Genomic DNA, 21,123 nt, shown 5'->3' with positions numbered 1-21,123 from the left:
AACCCCTTTCCTGTACTGCGAAACCACGGCTTGATTGTAAGCACAAGAAACTTCTTCAGTTGCGTGGATTATTTGAGCTATGGTACCGTCGCACTAGATTAAATGATATGTGAGTTTTTCTACCCAAAACGTTCCTTCCCGAATTGGAAAGACACTCTAGGGCGCTCGGTAGCATGTGTAACACAATTTATTCAGTCCAGCGGATTTGACATCATATCAAGAAAAAAGTCAATAATCGTCTTTGCCTTGTACCACCACTCGATTCGAAGATGGCAGAAAGCGATTGTATCTCGAAGTATTGCTCCTCCTTTGAGCGAGGCAACACTGACTCCTGGAATATCTAATGATAATAATAATGATAAAGATAATAAAAATGATAATAATAATAATGATGATAGTGATAAGAACAGTATAACTTTATTCACAATTAGAGATTATTTTCAAGATACAAGTGATAAAATGAACATACGAAATTTCATAAAAATTGTCCCACTAAAAATTGTCCCACTCCAAAACAAAGAAAAAAAACTTCAGATTCCCGCAGTGGCGACGTTTATTTTGCAGTCTGAGGAGTGTTCTATCTTGCTGTGAAAAGGTGTTCGTGATCCTCTCACGCATGCGTGTGCCGATCTTAGATGTTCGAAAGAGATTTGTGTCCTGAGCCATGCGATAACGGTGTCATACGGCTCGGTGTCCTTCTGAGCTATCTTATCTGCAAGATGCTTCAGGAAACGCCGACACTCATTTTCCATTCCGCCATTGGTTCCAAACACTAAAGGTGTGAATGAACCCATCTCTACATCTAGCAACCGCTGCTGGTACTTGCGTTTCTTCTCGTCCTCTTGCTCCTCGAATACTTCAGATGCTGTTTTGTTCTAGTAACACTCTAATCTCCTGCTTATTAAGGGCTAAGCCCTGATCTGCGAGAGGCATCGCATTTAACCAAGAACTTGCGCCCTTGTCTCTCGATTGATTAACTAGTCGCAGCAGATCTGGGGAAAGAGTTGAGTTAATGCCTTCCATTTTCTCTTTGTCACGCGCCCTCTTAAGTGACTGATGATGTCTCTTAAGCTCCTCCGTAAAGCTTTCGCCTGGCGCCATAAATGTGCTCTGCGATTTGATAGAATCTACGCGCGCAGTAGTTATTGACTTCGAGGCAGCTAACTGTTGTGGCGCCTCAGCTCTCAAATCTGGCATGCCCAGACCCCCTTGAGCCGTTGTTAAGGTGACAAGTAGACGCACCTCGTTAGGGAGAGGCTCTGATTGACCTAACAAAGTTGGAAGAAGTAGGTCGTCAATCGCCTCTTGGATTGGATCGACATAATCCTCAAACGAATCTATAGTGCGCATGAAGTAGGTGAACTTTAACTTGCACCCTTTTATGAAGACAATGTACGCTGTGTGAGGCTGACTCTTTTCAGAGCCGTTCGATTTCCTCTTTCCATATGCGAATTTTCTCCTCACAATATTGATCTTTGTATTCTTGCGACGCAATGACTGCTCCTTGATGGCGCTGACCTTCAGTTGTTTATTGACTTCATCTCCAAATACCCTCTTTGCTTCATCTGCAAGTGCCTCAGACTTAACAGTCAGCTAGCTCATTGACCCGTTCACAAAATATCCAAACTTTTCTCCCTCTTTAGTCAATTGCTTGTATCAGTCGTACAACTGCGCGATTCTCCCTCCTCCAGCAGAGTCGTCTGCAAGCCACACCTGTTTAACCATCGGGCAGTACGCCCTCAGATTCTGAATCATTATAGATGTATTGAATGAGTACCATGGCATCGCCAGGGGATCCCCTTGCGTAGTGCCTTCTTGTGAAAGTGTTTCACCTCCACCGCAGATAAACGGTCAAGATGGGCTTCTATAGGTGTTTATTACATAGTGCGCCATTTCTTTGGATGTGATCTGGATACTGTGCGAAGCCGTTGACCTGTTCATTTGCTTAAAGGCGTTACTTGCATCGATCAACAGAATCCCATCTGTTCCTTCTTCTTCAAACACTTGGCTCATTGTATGTATCGCAGCCTCCACTCCTACATTACGACCAGCACAAACTTGTAGGGGACCTGCCGCTTCTTTTATTTCCTCCTTTAAAAAACCGCTGACCATTTTTCCCATTATTCGCCTCACGACCTCTCCAACGCCGATTGGTCTAATTCTAGGGTTCTTGTCGAGCGGGCGAATTTCTTCATGCTAAGTTACCGTGGGGTCCCCGGCGAGACTCAGTTTAAAAGGGAGGCAAGGTTACCTAGCTGGTTTTCAACGGTCGTGTGTCAAGGTTGATGTGGACGCGGGCTGTTAGAAACCTCTGAACTGGAAATTTTTGAAGCAAACCGCGGCTTAGCGTCGGTTGCACGGAGAATATTGAGTTTGTAGGGAATTGAAATGAAACTATAGTATGTGTGCTTGGATTCTGCGTTGGATTTGTGGCTGCCCGGTCATTCTGCGCTGGAATTTTTCGCTTCTCAGATCGGGCGTTCGGAAATGGAATGTTCAGCCTTGGGCTTTTCTTATGTACGTTGAAAACCTCGAAATGGACAACTCGCTAAAATGTGTTCTTTTCATCAAAGTAAGCGGTCAGATAACAAGCAATACGCTGTGGAAGTAAGGTGAGGTACATTTTTTGAGAATTTGACGTATTTTTTTATTCCTTAGAGCGGTCGTAAATATTCCCATACAAACTCTAATAATTCCGCCATGACTGTTATTGCGCAAGATTATCATCTCACAGCTGGAGCTTGGGCCGCCTGTGGTGAACACAGCTATCTCTTCTCCTAGGATTTTACCCTCAGTCTTAAAGTTCTTAGAGCACAGGAGTCTCCTATAAAGCTCCGAGTCCATTCCCGATGGCCATGCTGAGCCCTTGGTTTTGCTTGCTGAGTTGTAAATCATTTCTTCGTCTATGAGATCATACACGTTTGATGGAATATAATCAACTGGACCGTGCAAAAAACTCTCCTCTGCAATATCAGCCGCCTCTGGGTGATAGGTCGAGCAGGCCAGACGAACTCTCGTTATCTAGGAGTTTCATTGCAGCTGACAATTTTCCTTGCAGAAGCAGTTTTGAAAAAACTTTGGATACGTCCTCGACCGTCCTAGCTTTCTTAGAGTTCACAAATTTCCCCTGTATAAACCTCACTTCTTTAAGCAACAAATCAAAGTCTCCTTGTTTCCAGAGAGCTAATCGACCCTCTATTGCTGCGCTGTGTTCCTTGCTTTTAGAAGTAGCAGACGCTTTTTGCAGGATCAAAGTTGGGAGCACCATGAATGCTTTCAAGGCAAATGAGTTCAAATCAGAATCTGCATTGAACTGCTTAATCCAGAAAGTTAATTCTTCAATGAAACTCTTCCCTGCACGGCTAGATGGTACATTGGATATATTTTTCCTGTAGTAGACGATTTCGTCGCAAACACAATTGAAAATATTACAGAAGCTCGCGTGGCTAATATTATTCCATGTTTTGTTCTTTATTTCGGAAGGAAACGACTCATAATCGGGCAGATTTGGTTTGATTTTGTTTGATCTGTGACTATTGTACTAGCCAGTTCCGTGGGAGAAGGTACTCTGCCACTCTCGGTTGTTATTGGCTGAGGAAAATCCGAGATAACGGAATTAGCATTTTCAAACTGCTGTTGTGGGCTATTGTTTTGAATGTTTCGCAAGTCAGCTTGAATATTATTTTCCTCGGGCGCCTTCTCTTTTATATCATCCGACTCAATTTCTAACTTGTATCCACTCTCGAATAAGGTGCTAGTATTTCGTGTATAGTTCTGCTCTTGCTCCATTTTCTCCAATCTCGAGGCTTGATCCCGTAAATTCTGGCTTTTTAGCCCCAAGTATCCGTAACCCTTTTCTTCCCATAAATCTGCCATTACTTCGATATAACCCTTCTTCCTCCCGGTAGCGTTTCGTGGAGGGTCTACAGTGGATATCACACCCTTCGCTGTTCTCTTGCATTCCAGAAGATCACTATTCATACGCTCTGTCCATTTCAATTTGTCCTGTTTCCCCGACATATCTTGCAATGTTCCTCTTTACAACCAGCTCACTATCATCGATGTTGGTTATACGGTTTTTGGTTTCGTTTGCTTGTTTAAAGTGTATATGACACGAAAATTTTCCCCCCGGATTTTGGCAGTTCAATATGTATGATAAGCTGTGAGGCAGTCACAAAATGATAATTTGTTTTTTCTCTGACCGCTTTTCTGCATGCAACACTTGCTCGATTTCTAAATAAAAACTGTCTCAGGAGACTGGGGACGAGAAACAAGGTTATGACGTCACGTTGTTTGATCGCTTGATCAGTAAACGCTATGTCTGTTTCCACGGATTCAGTGATTCCGAGGTCAGTTATGAAGTGATTCCGAGGTCAGTTATGAATCGTGTGACTCCTCTTGGGGTCTCGATTGGGAGCAGAGTGACAGTTCAGATAGCGAAACCAGATGATCGATGGTGTTATCATCCCATAAGACGATGAGCCGCTTGCGGATTGTGGCGAAGAAGTAAGCCCGAACGCAAATGAAGAAGAAACAGATATTGATGGACTTACCCCATCGACTTTGGAGTCTAGATTTCAAGGAAATGTGAGTGTGGATTCATGGTAAGTTGAAAGATTTACCGTGATTCCTTTTGAACATAAGCAGGACTGATATGCGCTCCTGCGTTGCTAAGTTTGTCCGATAATTTTTCCTTTACCTCTTCCAGGTGTGAATGCGAGCAGTGTGATACTGAAATGTTAGTCGGTGCCCTCGAGTTTCGATGATGCAGAGAAGTCACTAATTCGTCCGCGAAATTGATGTTTGATGGTTCGATCAAACGAATCAATTGCATCACCAAACATGAAGACTTTAACGCCATTACGAACCGCGCCGTTCTTCTACAAGTCGCTTCTTAGACGTCAAGATGGAGGAACCTATCGTCGCCGCAGTGGAGGGTCAGAAAACGAGTAAGGTTTTTTCCTTTTAAATCGGTAGTTCTATGTCCTTCTTGTTTTAATCGCTTGACCTAATAAATGGGATACTTGTGGTTTTATATTAATTTTTGAATTCTCCAGTCATAAGAAACCAGTCTCTTGTCATTCAGTTAGGAATGAAGGTCCGGTAATTACTTGAACTGTAGATGTCTTCATTTCTCACTTTTATGTTTACATATAGGTTCATCAGAGCCGTTGCATATAGATGGACAACAAGGTGGCTTTGTGGGTACATAGGCTGGGAAAACAGACGACCTCTCCCAGCTTGTGTTTATCACAGTAAAAGGAAAAAATACAACACACAACAACACAGGGGATATGCTAATGTTCAGGATGGGGAGGTGCATTGAACTCTTGTAAATGTACTTCATTGGTCCATGAAAAAAAAATTTGTGATGAAAAAACGCTCCCGGTTTAGTTTCATTTGCATGGGCCATGTCATTTTGTATATACTTCAAAAAATAGTAATAAAGACCATGAGAAAGCAGACATGGATAACAAACTGTGAGTCACTTTATTTGCCACTTTTCTTCTTGTGACAATGAGATGGCCTCTTGCTTTTGTGGGTGCGTCTAGAAGTGGATTGACTACTGCTTGGTTGACTGTTGCCATCAGCTTGTTGTAAAGTTTGTTCTGATTCTATAGGATAACAATGGTGATTTAGTATGTGAGTGCATCGTTACAGTGCAGGTGTGTTACTTTGTATGCCCAATGACAAATGGTGTTTAATCCAGACTGAATACAAATATGCTTCATTCTCCCTTGTCTTGAGTTGGGAATAAAAAATTCACATTTAACAACAAAGCCCATCTACAGGCTTCCCAACTTCGAGTAGAGAGTTGCATATCCACAGGTGGATAAATAAGCAGCCCCCCACAGACAAGTAGCAAAAATGAAATAATTCACACTTACTAAAACTTCATTGTAATAAATTATATTCATTTCATGCTAAATTTGGATGGTTGAAATGAATGGATTGATAAAGCTGTTAACTAACCAGGTGGAAATAATGCTGTTTTCTTCATTGCCTTTTTTTGCGTTATATGCCTTTATAGCTTCCTCCTTACTCAATCTTTCTGAAAACTGCTGATTGAGGGGCTCAGGTGTTCTTGATGCATACTTCTTAATTATTTCCTCCCTCTTTTTCTTTTGGAAAATAGAAGAGTAGTTTCTTCAAACCATCAACATAACCTGAAAACAACAACAACAACAAAAAATATATATATGTATATTATAATATACAAAAAGGTATGTTCAGGTTCAGGGTATTTTTAAACAAGAAATACTACTCTTTTAAAGGGTATCACAGTTTTACCAAAGAATATGGCAAGTAAAGCAAAGTATTAAAACATTATTCATGTTGTTTTCTTATAAATAAGAGTTAATCCACTGTAGTCATATTTATTCTTACCATAGGTAAGTGGGCATACCACCTCTCACACAACCTCCTCTCCCATTTTAAATTTTGGGTAAGTGACCCAAACGTACTCTTTTCCATCAAATGCCCTTTGTGTTTCCCTCTGTAAGTTCTCATTGAAATGCAAACTTGCAAGTATGTGCCTTTAAAAAAAAAATTCAGGAATGAGCAAATTCATGTCCATTTTATAGGTTCAACCAAAAAAAATGACTGGAAATCATTTAGGAGAAAGAAACACCAAAACATAGATATATTCTGATTAAGCAAGAGACATGAACATAAAATTAGTACAAGTGACTCCCTTAGAAATAAATGGGGTAATTTTCTAAGGGAACTGGTGCTCTATCAGTAGAGAAGTATAACAAAATAATTTGGTTTTATCAACTGAGTTAATTTTGTAGATTGGTCACAGTAAAGTGGTTTTAAAGCTAAGAAAGCCTTAGAACACTTTATGGTGGCCAATCTACATAATTGACTTGGTGGATTTAGAAAAATAAAAATCTATGACAAAAGAAAACATATTACCACACAATCAAAATTACCTGCTGAGAGTCCCCAGCCAAGTAAAACAAGTCATTTTAGGATGCCAATAGTGCAAGGTTGCATGGAAGCCTTTACGGCAACTTGTCTGGGCATCTGGTGAAAGTTTCTTTCTGTCATTCAGTAACATTTTCTTGGTCAACAGCAGTTTCAGTTTGTCAAATGCTTCAGTTCCTGTTAAAGGTAAATATGCAAGAAATTACACAATGGTCTAGTTTGTTGATAACAGTGGATTAAGTTATTTGCTAAAGGTGCATTGTAAACAAAAACAGAACTGGCAATGGCAAGTTGAAAAAGATATGCAGTATATTATTGATTTTCATACCAACTCTAATCCACTTCCTGGGTTCAAGCTGTCCATGACAGCACTGTTTGTAAAGTGGATCTGGGTGGTTATTGTGCTTGTTGCTGACATGACGCAGAAATGAATTCCATGTGGCAAGGATGAGGGACTCAAACCCAGCCTTTGTTGAGGTTGCACACCAGTAGAGATGCTTTCTTATTCCCTTCATCCACTCTTTTATAATTTCAAATCCTTTCTCTCTACTCAGAGCCAACAGCTTTTTCCCTAGTGATCTTGCCACATGCCATATATCAAAATAGTGCTTAGTGTTGACACAGTTCTCCCTAATCCATTTTGCAATGCCTCTGTGCCTATCAGACAAAAATACCGATTGGCAAACCAAGATGCTGCAAAAAAGAAAAACACCTCTTCGCTCCTTCCAGTTCAGTCTGTTGACTGCCTCCAGTTTCATTTGCCTGAGACAAACAAGAAAATAGAGGTTATCAAACCACCAGGAAATACCATACAAATCATGGGTTCTTGTAATTTTTATTATTACTATTATTATTATTATTATTATCATTATCATTTTGTCTATTATTCATCAGACCATTACATTTCAGTGAACCCATAATTTATACCATAATTATTAAGGTATATACCACACAGAAACCCAGAAACCAAATAAATTAAGTTCTTTCTGTCAATAAACCAAGAAAAGGTTTGAAGAATTACATTGTTGAGACACATGTTTGTCTCTTCAGTTGAGGAGGTGAATAGTATCTGCTAGCCACTTCCAACTAGCCAATCAGCACACATTAAAGGAATATTCACCTGTGTGGTATACACTAATAACCAGTATTCATACAAAACTTACCTGAACTTATTCAAAGTGGAGAACCTTCAAGATTGTGGTACAAAACATTGTGTACACTCCATATTTGGCAGAGTGCCACATGGAGTCAAACCTGCCATCCCCACTCCTATATTTTAGAAGTAAATGAATGCATTTCATTATTTAAGAAAAAGATTATGAATATAATAAAGCAAAGAAGGTTGTTACGAATAGTACCCACCTGATATCCTTCTCTAAATCTTCATCCACTGGATCTTCTTCAGTCTCATCCTCTCCAGTGGAATCTGTGGAGCCCCTCTGCAACTTCCAATCCCCATCCTTTGTTTCTGTTTCTGTTTCTGTTTCACTCCAAGCACTTGACCAAACAAACAAATCCTCAGGCCCACATTCCTCCTCTATGACATTTTCCTCCTCAGTTTCTGTTTCAGTCATCTTCTGTTTAGTGCAAACCATCAAAGGGGATTCAAAAGTTATTGTCTTCATGAATGAAAAATCCTTAAACATGTATGTTTGAGTAATTCACAACATAATAATGTATTAATGTGTGTTGAATATGGACAATGATTTTCTACATGATGCGAAGGTACAAGAGAATAAACAAAATAATAGGATGGTTTATTTCAGTACTCACACTTTTTAGCTCCCTTATCTCCTTTTTCTGTTCTTTCACTGCGGTCTTCAAGCGCCTAACGTTTCTGCAAGGTTCTCACTTTTTATTTGTGCATGCAGTCCACACAAGAGCTGCCTTGCAGTGGAGTTAAGATTCAGAATGGAGTAACAACGGAGAGAGGTGTTTCACTGATCAGCGTTGTACAGCTAATATTTGTGGATGTTGAGGCAACTGGTGAAGTCAAATGGGTGGTACATGCCAGAAGAGGAGCAGCAATTGTAACATCGGATGCAGTGGAAATTGTATTGATGGAGCTCTCATGAATGTCACTTGAATCGGAGCACGGATTTTCCTCAACTCTATCATCAACAACGTCGTGAAAATCTAACGAGTTAGAACTTGATGCTCTCGCCTCTTTGACTTTCCTCTTTTTCGCTTCCATCTCGTACTCTGTCAATACATCACGTCTCAACTATAGCCAAAATATAATAAATTCTGATCGATTACGTTTGACCTTATCGAAAGATGACTGGAAATCACTACTTTCCTGACGCTTCTTGCGATCCGTTAATTCTTCCGAAACTTCTGACACAACTGCATGTATTATAAGAATAGAGCCCTTGATGAGGACTTTATTCCGCTTCGTGTTCGCCATACCCTCCAGAGTAAATGCCAAGCTGTTTTCGTAACAACCTCTCTCGAAATGGACGGAACACAATGAGGCATGCTTTGAAATCGGCTCTTTGAAAATCTACTCGGTGGCGCTGCACAAATTTCAACCATTTCTCTCTCACAGCGTGATCCACGGTAAATTGGTGCATCGAGATGCCTGGCGTGTAGTTGGTGTTCGTACAGCTTTGATTGTTGGGCGCTCCGGCGACACAATAGCGTCCACCTTCCATCACTGGCTTCTTATTTTCCGCCATGTCGTTAAGCGAGAGTACAACAACCTGACGTCACAGCCTAAGCTCATGTGACTTTTTGGCCGCGCGGTCGAGGAGACAAATTTCAGGCCGCGTTCGCGCGGAGTTCGAACGGAAAAAAAAAATGCTTAAAACCATTTTTTGTCAAATTTTAACTCTCAAACCATTTATCTTATAAATCTAAGTACCTAAAAACAGTAAAAAAATTTCCATGTCATGTGCACTTTAACTTTCCAACCAAATTTGTACCGACGCGTTGCAATTGTCTAATAGATGTTCTAATGCATACGTATTGAGGGTGAAACGGTTAAAAGAGATAAAAATAATAAAATGGTATATAAAAATAGCGGAGCCGTGAGACGTCCGTTCACCACTCCATTTAAGATTAATAATAATGATAATGACAATAATAATAATGATGATGAATCCAGATGCGCAAATTCCATCACATTTTCAAATGTGCATCACAGTTTAAGAGTTAAAATATTACAATCACCTAAAGCTATGAAGAAAAGGGAATATGAATGAAAGGTTACCACAAAGACTACATTATAATTAAAAGAGAAATTTGAACTACAGTAAATCGCTTTGATTAAAAATGCCCATTGAGCGATTTCGATTGTATTTGCACCCCCTATGTTCAGAGGAAGTGCACTCAAGAATTTAAAAAGAGCAGTAAAAATTGTCCACCTATAGGCTAGCTTCAGAGTGAAAACAGGTATGAATTTAGAGAAATTTGTTTTTAGAAATTCTGAGATCATAATTAGATAAGAGGGAACCCAAAACTTTTAATTTAACGAATCATAAAAGTAGTTGGAACTATTTCAAACTCCATTCTGTTTCTTATCGGTAGCCAACGTAATTAAAAAATAAACGATGTTATATGGCAAATGTTGTTCCGTTATTATCGTTCAACATCCACGAACGGGTGTCCCTTACGCAGTGTTTGATACTTTTCATAGCAAGAAATGCGTCCATATCAAATGATCGCAACTTCCCAAATGAAACAAGGCTAACTTTAAGGGTGGTCACGCTGTTTTCAGTTTGAATGGCATTTCTCTCTCACAGCGGGTGGTCAAGCTGTTTTCAGTTTGAATGGCAGTGTCAGATTATCCGAAAACAGGATGTCTGGCATACGTTGACCACTGATAAAGTTATCTGAGTTCCACTTAATTATCACATCCATGGCCCAGTTCATGTGTTGATTCCGACACGCGTCGATTTAATGATATCAACTCCAATAAATCAAAGAAATGACAAGCCGCCGTGTGATTGTGATCATCAAAGCTCATGTCGAAATCACCAGTTAAGAAAAGAGGATCACGAGATAAAATATTGGGTTCCAAGAAGTCTGAAAATTCCTCAATAAAACTGATAATAGTCACAAGATTGGTTCTAAGATTACGGTCGACGATATATTATAGCCAGTGTAAGGCGCGAATTTCGTAGATTTGATGGAGACCATTCGGAACATTCAAAAGACGTTCTTGAACGAAAGTAGAGTTTACAAAAAACCACCTTGCCGCATTCACAGGGAATCCTGTAAACTACACCATCTTGTTTAGCCGAGTCGACAGCGTCTTATCGTCGTACTTACTGAGATCTTAGCGTAGTCTCCGACTTGAAAACAGCGCGTACGCCTTGTTGTTGTAAGCAGCGGCGAAGCTGTTCGGATAGACCTTTAACATAAGGTAAAACCGCAGTGGCTTTGAACTCGTTGGCGGGTTCGGCACTGTTGTTTGGTTTTCCGATCTTGGTAAGTTTCTGCAAGAAAGAAAAAAGGATAACCATTAGAAACCAGTACAGATGACAGATGTTTTCCTTTTCCACGAAATGCAGATTTGTTCGCAATAGAGTGAGCATTCAGCGTGCACACAGTCAGATTAGTACGGCCGTTGTGTCTGATGAAGATCGGATACACAATTAATCTGAGCAAGATTGGAATGGTTGTGATGGTTCCGTCGTCTACGTTTCAAAGTACAACTATTTGTTGTTAAAGTCGTGATAAGTGGACCAGCAACTAGTGTAGCCACTAGCTGCGGAGCGAAGGCGAGTGAGGTTAAAAGCGGAGTATGGTGTGAAAGATCTCCGACAAGTAAAGTCACTATGCCTTCTTATGGAAGATGAAATTTCAAGATGTTGGGTCGAACTCAAAGCTGACTGATAGCTTGTATGATGCATATCTACTCTATCCGAGATCTCCGTGCCTTCATCAATGTTTAGGACACGACATACACAGGAAACGAAATCATCCGGATAAAAAAGGGAGTTATTTAAACAACAGCGCAGAGCAAATAGAAAACGGAGACAAATTGAGCCGGTGATGCAATCACGACTACACGCCACTGCGCAAACTAATCTGTCTCTATATGTTGCATACACACATGCTCCTTTGCCACTGTGATTAGTAGCCGTTTCTCGATTCTCTGGTTCAGCCGTCTCCAAAGTTATAAAAAAAAAAGATTGATTTCGCAGCCTTCGGTGAACGTTCACACATGCTTCTTTGCCACTGGGATTACTAGACTTTTCTCGATTCTCTGGTTCAGCTGTCTCCAGATTGAAAAAAAAACAATTAAATTTCGTAGTCTTAATATGTGCTTCGGCGAGCATTTTCCTTTCCAGCCTCACACTGCTCTTTAGTTTTAGAAATAACTTTCATATTCTCGATACATTAAGACCAAGAATAATCCAGCCGATCACGCCCCAGGGAGATGTCGAGGAAATGACGAGGGACTAATCAAATCTTATTGTCTCAGAGGGCCTGCTTCCTATAGGGGAGAAAATTCTATTTTTAGGAGTAAACATTTTTGATAATCAGACATGAGAACTTCAAGTTAAGGCTATTGTGCGCACGACTTCTGTCAAGAAGAAGTTTAGCCGCATTAACGGCGTGTCAAGGTTCCCCGGCTGGGAAAGAGCAGTCAGATTGATAAATTATGTGAGAGGAACTTTCATGAAGAACAAGGTAAAAACAGTCACCACCACAGTAGCTGAACTACGAGAAACTGAAAAGCTTACCTTAAAAGAATAACAACAGACAACATTAAAGAATTAAGTCTAAGCCGTAAGGAATGGAATAATAAAATCAAAAGTAAAAGTTCCCAATAAGGTTGGATTCGATGATCAAGGATCGATGATCGATCGATGATCAAAGAACGGTGAGAGTTAGTGAGAGGCTTGAAAATTCCGCCTTATCATTCAGCGGTAGACATCCGATAGTCTTAACGTGGCGTTTTCAAATAACTTCTCATTTAAAAAAAAAACAGGGAAAAGCAATGAGCATGAACGAGATACGTTCACATCTCGTGTCGAAAATTTACGTTGTGATAATAAATATATTTTCGCACAATTGAGTTATCCAATCACACAGGGTAGAAGCGCCCTGAACACGATTTCGTGCGGGGCACTACGTTGACGGGGAGAGAAGAGAGCAGGGGAACAACTTCGCACTCTATGAGAATCAGGCTATTTAAGAGTTAAAATATTACAAGCAACTAAAGCTATGAAGAGAAGGGAACATAAATAAAAAGTTACTACAAAGACTAAATTGCGATCAAAAGAACAGTTTGCACTACAATAAAACCGTATGATAGAAATGCCCGTTTAGTTAACAACTGCGGCTTGTTACGTATACTGTTGCGTTGCGACATTGTGATTGACTTTTGGACTGATCATGCGTGTTTTTACTGTCTTCTCAAAACTATTGTTACATTGTGTGAGATAAATGAGGTAGATGGTTAAACTTTTACCTTACTGTTTATTGTGTTTAATTTGCCTATCCAGTGATAGATGGGAGATGCATAAATCTTTTCATGCAGCACCAGTATCAAACACATTATTGCAAATGTATAAAACATGCGCGTGGCCTAAATCCATTGAGAGCCAGTGAAATATTTTGAGTAAAACCATGGCTACTTAAACTGAAAAAAGGAGGCAGAAGGGTATCGTACAGAAGCTTTCAGACTGAAAATCATATGAGGTGGAACTACATTAAGACGCTTTACGAAGAAACAGAGTCCACGTGAGGAGTCAGCTCTTAAAGGATTTGGCATCTAGGATGATCAACGTGATCATCAAGATTCTCTCAAGAAAAGTCGACTGTCGCCCATCCTCTATCGTTGTTAAATTGATCGGTGGAAACCTTTAATACTAAGGATTTAAAATTCAGCTGCTGTAACTGACGAAGCCTTTCACTCGATGCATCGGAAAGGATCTCAGAGAAGCTTTTAGCTGTTCACTCGAAAGGTAGACGATGGATTTCAGAGGCTTGCCGCTGTTTAATGCGATGACTGAAGATCGCCATGATGAGCTAGCCGCGATGGACCACTTTATTTTTGTTTCCTTATCATCAGTTAACTCGGTTCCTTGAATTTTGCCACTGAACATTTTTGGAAGGAAACGTGGATATCGAGAAAAACCATCTGTTCCTCATTATAAAAAGCAAATCTAAAACAAACAAACAAAAAAATTAAAAATTAATTTCCCATTTTCAATTTCCCTTTTCATTTTTCCATTCCCCATTCCCCATTCTCCATTTCTGCTTTTAGTAACATCCTTCTTTCAACCAGCGCGTGTTACATCTGAACTTTACTATCATTAAGGATAAGCCAACAAAGATTTTTTTTAGTCTATAACTACCCGAGTTTTATCTAGGTTTTGAAATGAAGCTCAGCAAACAAAACTATATCTTTCTGACCACATAGTCAGACCGCGATGGACTATCAAGACTATCTACGCAGACCGATTGCATGATATGAGTGTGTCTCAAGACAAGTAAAAAAAACTGGAACATCTCCTATGAGAGAAAAGTCAAACTACATGATCATTTACTACGTTACCGATACAACCAATATTTCTTAGGAGACACTTCAAATCGATGAACCAGAACTAAGCTATATTCAATTGAGATATATTGTTGTACAGCCCTAGATTTTAAAAGAAACGACCATTAAGCAATACTACACACCAAAATGTGTAATAAGTTGTTTATTATCCAACTGCTTTTTCTGCCGAGTTTCTCTGCTAATTTTTTATAAGGCGAGAAAAGCAAAGCGGAAAGAGAAGCGTAGCGCGTGCCGCCGTCCGGTTAAACAGGTTTTTTAACTGTACAAAATAACCAACTGTACAATATCGTAGGATAATTGTGATTCACTTGTGCTCCATTCGCGCCATATTTGTACTCTACTTTGTGCAGTTGAATATAATTTTGAAATGAACGGTTGTGTTCTACAGCTTAAAATGTTTGAATGAAAGACAACTCGGAGGTTAAAGAGAGCACGCGTAGTTGATTTAATATTCTTTTTAACACTTCCCTAAATTTAAAATATCATTTCAACTCCACTCAATTAGGCGAAAATCGTCTTTCTCATGATTGAGAAATTGTTTCTTTTAGTAAGATTAGCAGGTGTTACCACCTCCACAAAATACTAAGTAAATAATATTATTCAGCAACAAGATAGGTTTACATAAGTAAACAGCTCAGTGCGGTTAAAGCCAAGTTAAATTTAATTTGGAGAGTCACTGAAGAAATATGAAAGCCCCTATCACATCAAGATGAAGTCAAACACTTTTATTCATTAAGCAGGAAATAATCCTCTGTGTAATAGCTTACACTTTGTTGTTGTAATTGTTGATTATAGGGACTTGTCCAACAACCAATTAAAGAATCTATCTTCAGGAGTTTTTACTGGCATCAGCGTCTCCCGATATGCTTCTCTGAACCTGTAAGTAAGACTGTGAAACTTTGATTTTATAATTGTTTTAAGGGACCATCAAGCGACGTAGATATAAGTCTGCAACATTAGAATCCATCAATTCTTTCTATCATAAAAAAGCTATTGTTGTTGTTGTTTTTTTTTTTATCGTGTATCCGGTTATGGCGAGGACCTCATGAACATTTACCAATCATTGGGCGCGATTGTCCGGTTAAAAGGAAGTTTCGAAAGAAATAATGTCATCTTCTGAGACAAACGTTTTGTAACCGTGGGCATAAGTCATCAAACGGAATCAAGTACATAGTCGCGTGTTATTTGAATGAATAAAGTTCGGCTCTTTATAATTAATTGGTCAGCTCTGGGATATCTATCGTTTGATTTCCATATTTATAACAGTTCATCAGTCTCTTTTGGTTGAATGTCATAATTCATGGTCTTTTGATTTATAGAAAGAGCAACTCAGACTACTTCGCTTAGATCTTGAAAGTTCACATCAGCTTGGTATCATACTCTTGATTCTACTGTTACCTTTGGCAAAATTGAAAATTTTTTCAGATATTTTTTTGATCGTAATATAACTTGATCATGAAGAATGCGGCTCATCACGTGACCCCAACTTTTGTTCCCCAATGATTGCCACAACATACACACGCACTATAATTTGTGGAAAGTGCGGCGTCACTGACGGAAACAATACGACTTCCTGAACGCCTTTAGTTGGACACCATGACTGGATGCTCAAGATAAATAGCCATTTAGGTAGTAAGATTGTCGCTCTCGGTGATAGAATGGAGAACAAATTTAGTGGGGGGTCGTAATTAAGCCTTCATGATAAATAAAATAATAATAATGATCCAAAGATAGTCGAAGTAACAGTGAAAACTTTCTAATTTAAAAAAAAACTTAAACTCATAATTATTAGACCGTTCAAAGTAATTTTTTAAGGGTTCAATAGAACTTGAGGGTCTTTCATAAGGCACCGTTTTCATCTAGTGCTTTGTGTGAAACGTTCAAACGGACACATGTCTCATCTTTCTATTGCTTTGTTTTCCATAAAATAACTGAGTTAATTAGCTTTAATTTGTTATGCGTTCGACTTTGCTGCTAGCCTCAGCTTTTATAACCTCTGTAGGTGACCAGTGTGATGCTTTTTTTTTTTTGTCACGCGTTTTTTTTTAGTATCAACTCAATCGGACTAAAACCTTGATCAATGAACTTCTTTTGTGGTTTACCTTCTTTGACGTAATGTTACCTTGTGATATCTCTTGACGGAATAGTTCAAGATTTGTCCAAAAAAACTGAGTACAAATGTTTGATAGCGTAGAAAGCTCCGGTTAGAATTTAAGCGTTCCGCTGTCAGAGGTTTCGCTGTTCAAGATGTTGAACGACATTATGCCTACGTGGTATTCAAGAGATGAAAAGGAGACATCGCGGAGAATTGGAAATAATGTGTTAAGTGTTATTTTAAAGTCATATCAACTTTGATATGGGAAATCTATTATGAAAAAATTGCGCTCGCTCTATGTTAAAAAAACCATTTGACACCCTAGCCTACGCGTAGCCGTACCCTCTCTCCAAGGTGAAACGGAAGCGAGGGAACGTCTACGGAAACCTGACACTAATCGTGTTGCGTGACGCCACTCTAATTTATGCAAAATAATGTCATTTGATAATATTTGTTTGCGAAGTGGCACGTGCTAGCAAGAAGGCTATCGAGATAAACTACAAAACTGAAGTTAATTCATTTTCCATTTTTCGGGTAAATTTGCAATTCAGCGACCGATTTCAAATATATATTATGCTTTCAGGATATAGGAAAAGATTCTGAGCGATTTCTTTGTACAGAGTAAGAAGAGGACGATGTTCGATTAGCATCGTGCTTGCGATAGTCCACGCGGTTTCTGCTTGCATTTGTAAACAGTGCCACGGTCGGCGAAAAGAATTGGATTATTTTATGAGTCTTAAGGTTTTGACAGATTTCTTTACGAGATAATTACGCTTCAAGCGTGAAGAAAGAGCGACTCTTTTCTCAGTCGAAAGAATCGCTGCAAGAAACAACTAGCTTTAATTAAAGTGACTAAACGTCCTGCAGCCGGACGGTAAACCGTAGATTCTAGGCAGCTGTTTGTGTCGGGGTCTGATCTTGTTGTAAACGGCCTCTGGTAGATATTAGCTTTGCTTCAAGGTAAGCAGCTTTTCGGACAACTTGCGGGTCAGACGGTCTGTCGGATCTTTGTTGAGGAGCTGGTACGGTCCGTTCCCAATAAGCGTAGACATCTTAATTCGGTAGGTGTCGGTATCCATGACTACGCTAGCGCGCCCTTTGTCCACTGGGAGAACTATGATGGACTCGTCTTCTTTCCCACTTTTAAATTAATCTCGCATCTCCTTCGTGATGTTAGGCTCTGGTGTTCCGCCTGTTGAAGGATACCGTTAACAACTCTTCTGACAGTATCTGCTTGTTCAGCGTCGAGTTGTTTTACGGCTTTTTCGACCTTGGCGATGACCTCTGTGGCAGGAATATTCGCAGGAGTTACAGCGAATAGTCAGTCCTTTCTTCAGTAGGGCTTTCTCGGCATCGCTAAGGGACCTAGAAGATAAATTAACCACCCAGTTGGCTTTGTCAACATACGGTGTGTCAACCGGTGACACAATCGCCTGTTTTTCTGGAGTGAGTTTTTCAAACTTCTGCTTATGTCTGTCTTTGGTGGTGTTGAAGACTCGTTGGATGTTGGTCTTAATCTGCTCTAGTAGCCTGTTGGCGCCGTCTGTCAAGAGAGCGGATGTTATGCTCTGTGCTGTGGATTCTGTATCCTTCTTTGCATCTCCCTTGGCCTTCTGTGTCAGTCTGATCCGTTTCCTTAGGAATCTGATGGATGCGAGTTCAGTGACTCTGCGTGTGCCTTTGATGCGAACTGGCACATTATAGCAACATTCTGAGGCCACTAACTCGATCTAACGGCAACATGACTCAAGATCACCACTCTATCGACTTGAACTTTTGCTTACTCAATGCACAATCCTTGAATAACAAAGCTGGCGAGTTTACCGATCTTGTTTGTGAGTACAAACCAGATGTGGTTGCTCTAACAGAAACATGGTTTTATCCGATGGAGTCAGCCTCGCGAACACTCTGAACGCGTGTTGGCTACAAACTTCTAGACTATCCACGAACTAGTCGAACAGGGGGAGGGACTGAAATACTGTTCAGGGACAACCTAACAGTGAAAAAAGGAGCTACCGCTGAACTGCGATCATTTGAGTACTCTGATTGGGATATTAAGTCTGAAACTGACCAGATCCACCTTACTATCAACTACAGAACACCATACTCTGACGCACATCCCGTCACCACAAGTGTCTTCTTTGGAAAGTCCTCAGCATTTCTCGAATCTGCAGTTTTTTTGCCCAAGCCATCTATTAATTACTGGAGACTTTAACATACAAATGGACGTGGAAGCTGACGCTGACGCGGTGAGACTGCGCGAATTACTCGAGAGTACAGGTCTAAAGCAGCATGTTACCGCTCCCACTCACATCAGCGGGCACACCCTTGATCTTATTATTACAAGATTGTCTGACCAGCTTGATATTTCAAGTGCGCAAACCTGCCCTTAAAAGATCGCATATAACTCTCAGGAAAATTAGGTCTATCAATAAGAAGCTCCTACGGGACGAGATTTCTAATACCGATCTCTGGAAAAACCTTCTTTCATACAACCTCGATAGTCTGGTTAATGCCTATAACAACACACTCAAATCAGTGCTTGACAACCATACACCAGCCATCACTAAGACCGTAATTAAAAGACAAACTGTTCCCTGGTTCAATGATGGAGTAAAGTCTGCAAAAAAGGAAAAGAGGCGCGCGGAGAGGAAATGGTGCTGAACAAGGCTACATAGTGATCTGTTAGATTTTAAGGCCAAGAAAAACCTGGTTACCTATTTATTAAAAGAGCACGATCTGACTACTACACCAAATTTATACAGGCAGACTGCAACGACTCGCGCAAGCTCTTCAGGTCTGCAAAAACGCTGGTTACGTGGTTGAGTGTCTTGACGCCCTCCTAGCAGTGATCACTAGGATGATTAACCTTTCTCTACAATGCTGAACCTTCCCTGATGACTGGAAGCTTGCTGATGGTAAACCGAGATTAAAGAAGACTGGCGCCGAAGCACTGTTTTCCAATCGGCGACCCATAAGCAATCTATCATTTGCTTCAAAACTTGCCGAGCGAACTGTGTTTGCCCAAACACAGGATCACTTCAGTACAGTACAGAATCTGCTCTGCAACGAGTGAAAAATGACATCTTACTTATAAACCAATTCAATAACGTGTCACTTAATACTCGTACTTCTCAACCTCAGCGCGGCTTTTGATACTGTGGACCACACAATTTTGCTCAATCGCCTCTCCAGGGTCTCCTGGAGAGGCGACTGAGAGGCCTCCTGTAGGAGGCAGTAGCCACAAAAAGCGGCTCAGAAGCGCATTCGCTGTGAGACCACCAGGAGGTAACAGCTGATAAACCGCTCAGGAACGGTTTAATGAAAGCGCTTCAACAGCGATGATGAAGGCCTGCAATGCTCGACGTTAGTTGCCACAAAACCGCTCATAATGCCGTGAAAACAGTCTCTACAATGAATATTGAAGCGATCCTCGAAGTAATGAACACTTCTTTATCAGTTTAGTGAAAATAAGGCGTGAAAAAAAAAATTCAGGCCTGCACGGGATTTTAACCCTTGACCTCTGCGATATCAGTGCAGCGCTCTACCAACTGAGCTGACAAGTCAACTTGGAGCTGGTTATTATGTTGGTTCCAATAAAACCGTGAAGTGATAAATAAATGCCAGCAAATATATAAAAATTATATATGTGAACTGCGGATAAAAAAATGAATTTGGAAGCGATCCTCGCAGTAATAAACGCTACTTAGGCAGAGGTGACAATAGGGCCTGAATAAAATTCAGGCCTGTACGGGATTTGAACCTTATTTTTACTACTGCTTAATTTTTTCGGGCCTTATTTTCAACTACTGCTTAAATAGTGTACATTACTACGAGGATCGCTTCCATATTCATTTCTTTATCCGCTGTGCACATATGTGATTTTCATATACTTACAGTCATTTAGTCTCTACAATACTACTGAGGACCACATACAGACAACCAGCGCTGAAAACGCCCAGTACAACCGCTAGTCTTGAATGGATGTCACTCAATAAAAAATTAGTGCTCGAGATTCAAATGAAAATTCAGCTAATATTTAGTGTGTTAATAAATCTTTGCTGAGAGTTTTGAAAGAATTTGATTAACTATGGAGCCAAACACCCAATAGCTCGAGCCACAGTTTTCTAACCTTCTATAACTGCTTAATAAGATCACATAAAGCCTCATGTTTCACAAAGTTTGTATAACAGCTAACGGTAACGAAATAGTTTTTCCGCCGTATCGTTATTTTTTACTCAGTAGAAAAAATTTAGCCCAAGGGTTCCTTAAAGTAACTGTTGAAATAATGTGTGTCTAGAGGGGTTGAAAGGATTCATCTTTTAAGATGATTTAAAATATTTCGTTAAGTTTATCAATAAGCGAGTTCAATTCAATTTAATAAATGAAGCTGAATAAACAATGAATCGATCATGATCACGAGCGACGTTAATCCTCATGAGACATTTCAAATCGGTAAACAGCTTCAGCTGTTTGAATGTTGGACCATACAGGGGTCAGAGGATGGCACATAAAGTTTATTTTAACAATTTGTTCATTACTTCTTCAAATTCTGGATTAGATTTTCATTCCAGCCAAG

General features: G+C 40.0%; 2 protein-coding genes and 4 pseudogenes across 5 annotated transcripts in view; 1 reads left to right on the top strand and 5 right to left on the bottom strand.

Moving 5' to 3' along the window:
• The window catches only part of LOC149050645 (uncharacterized), a 404,897-nt pseudogene extending 391,739 nt beyond the window's left edge, over positions 1–13,158 (bottom strand). The window contains exons 1-2 of the transcript XR_016184258.1: positions 8,704–13,158; positions 8,293–8,507 (exon numbers count right to left, since the gene is read on the bottom strand). The product of XR_016184258.1 is annotated as an uncharacterized LOC149050645 (transcript). The remainder of the gene's footprint in view (positions 1–8,292; positions 8,508–8,703) is intronic.
• LOC149050649 (uncharacterized) lies at positions 859–2,121 on the bottom strand. The gene is made up of 2 exons (XM_089197751.1): positions 1,882–2,121; positions 859–1,593 (listed from the first exon to the last, which is right to left on the bottom strand). The coding sequence occupies exons 1-2, from the start codon at positions 2,119–2,121 to the stop codon at positions 859–861; spliced, it is 975 nt and encodes a 324-aa protein (XP_089053877.1).
• On the bottom strand, positions 3,472–4,020 carry LOC149050648 (uncharacterized). The gene has a single exon (XM_089198197.1). It carries the CDS (start codon positions 4,018–4,020, stop codon positions 3,472–3,474), a length of 549 nt encoding a protein of 182 aa, XP_089054323.1.
• LOC149050647 (uncharacterized) lies at positions 4,447–5,465 on the top strand (annotated as a pseudogene). Its single transcript, XR_016184267.1, has 3 exons — positions 4,447–4,604; positions 4,709–4,949; positions 5,158–5,465. The product of XR_016184267.1 is annotated as an uncharacterized LOC149050647 (transcript).
• On the bottom strand, positions 5,491–8,231 carry LOC149050646 (uncharacterized; annotated as a pseudogene). The gene is made up of 6 exons (XR_016184062.1): positions 8,094–8,231; positions 7,259–7,692; positions 6,936–7,107; positions 6,388–6,536; positions 5,974–6,167; positions 5,491–5,615 (listed from the first exon to the last, which is right to left on the bottom strand). The product of XR_016184062.1 is annotated as an uncharacterized LOC149050646 (transcript).
• A 4,225-nt stretch (positions 13,159–17,383) lies between the features above and the next one.
• Positions 17,384–18,663, bottom strand: LOC149050644 (uncharacterized; annotated as a pseudogene).
• Between the last annotated feature and the right edge of the window lie 2,460 nt (positions 18,664–21,123).

The sequence above is a fragment of the Pocillopora damicornis genome, chromosome 2 (assembly GCF_964200805.1).
Source record: "Pocillopora damicornis chromosome 2, jaPocDami1.2, whole genome shotgun sequence".
Classification (NCBI taxonomy): Eukaryota; Metazoa; Cnidaria; class Anthozoa; order Scleractinia; family Pocilloporidae; genus Pocillopora; species Pocillopora damicornis.
Note: the sequence above shows the minus strand (reverse complement) of the source record. Positions and strands in the feature narration are given on the sequence as shown.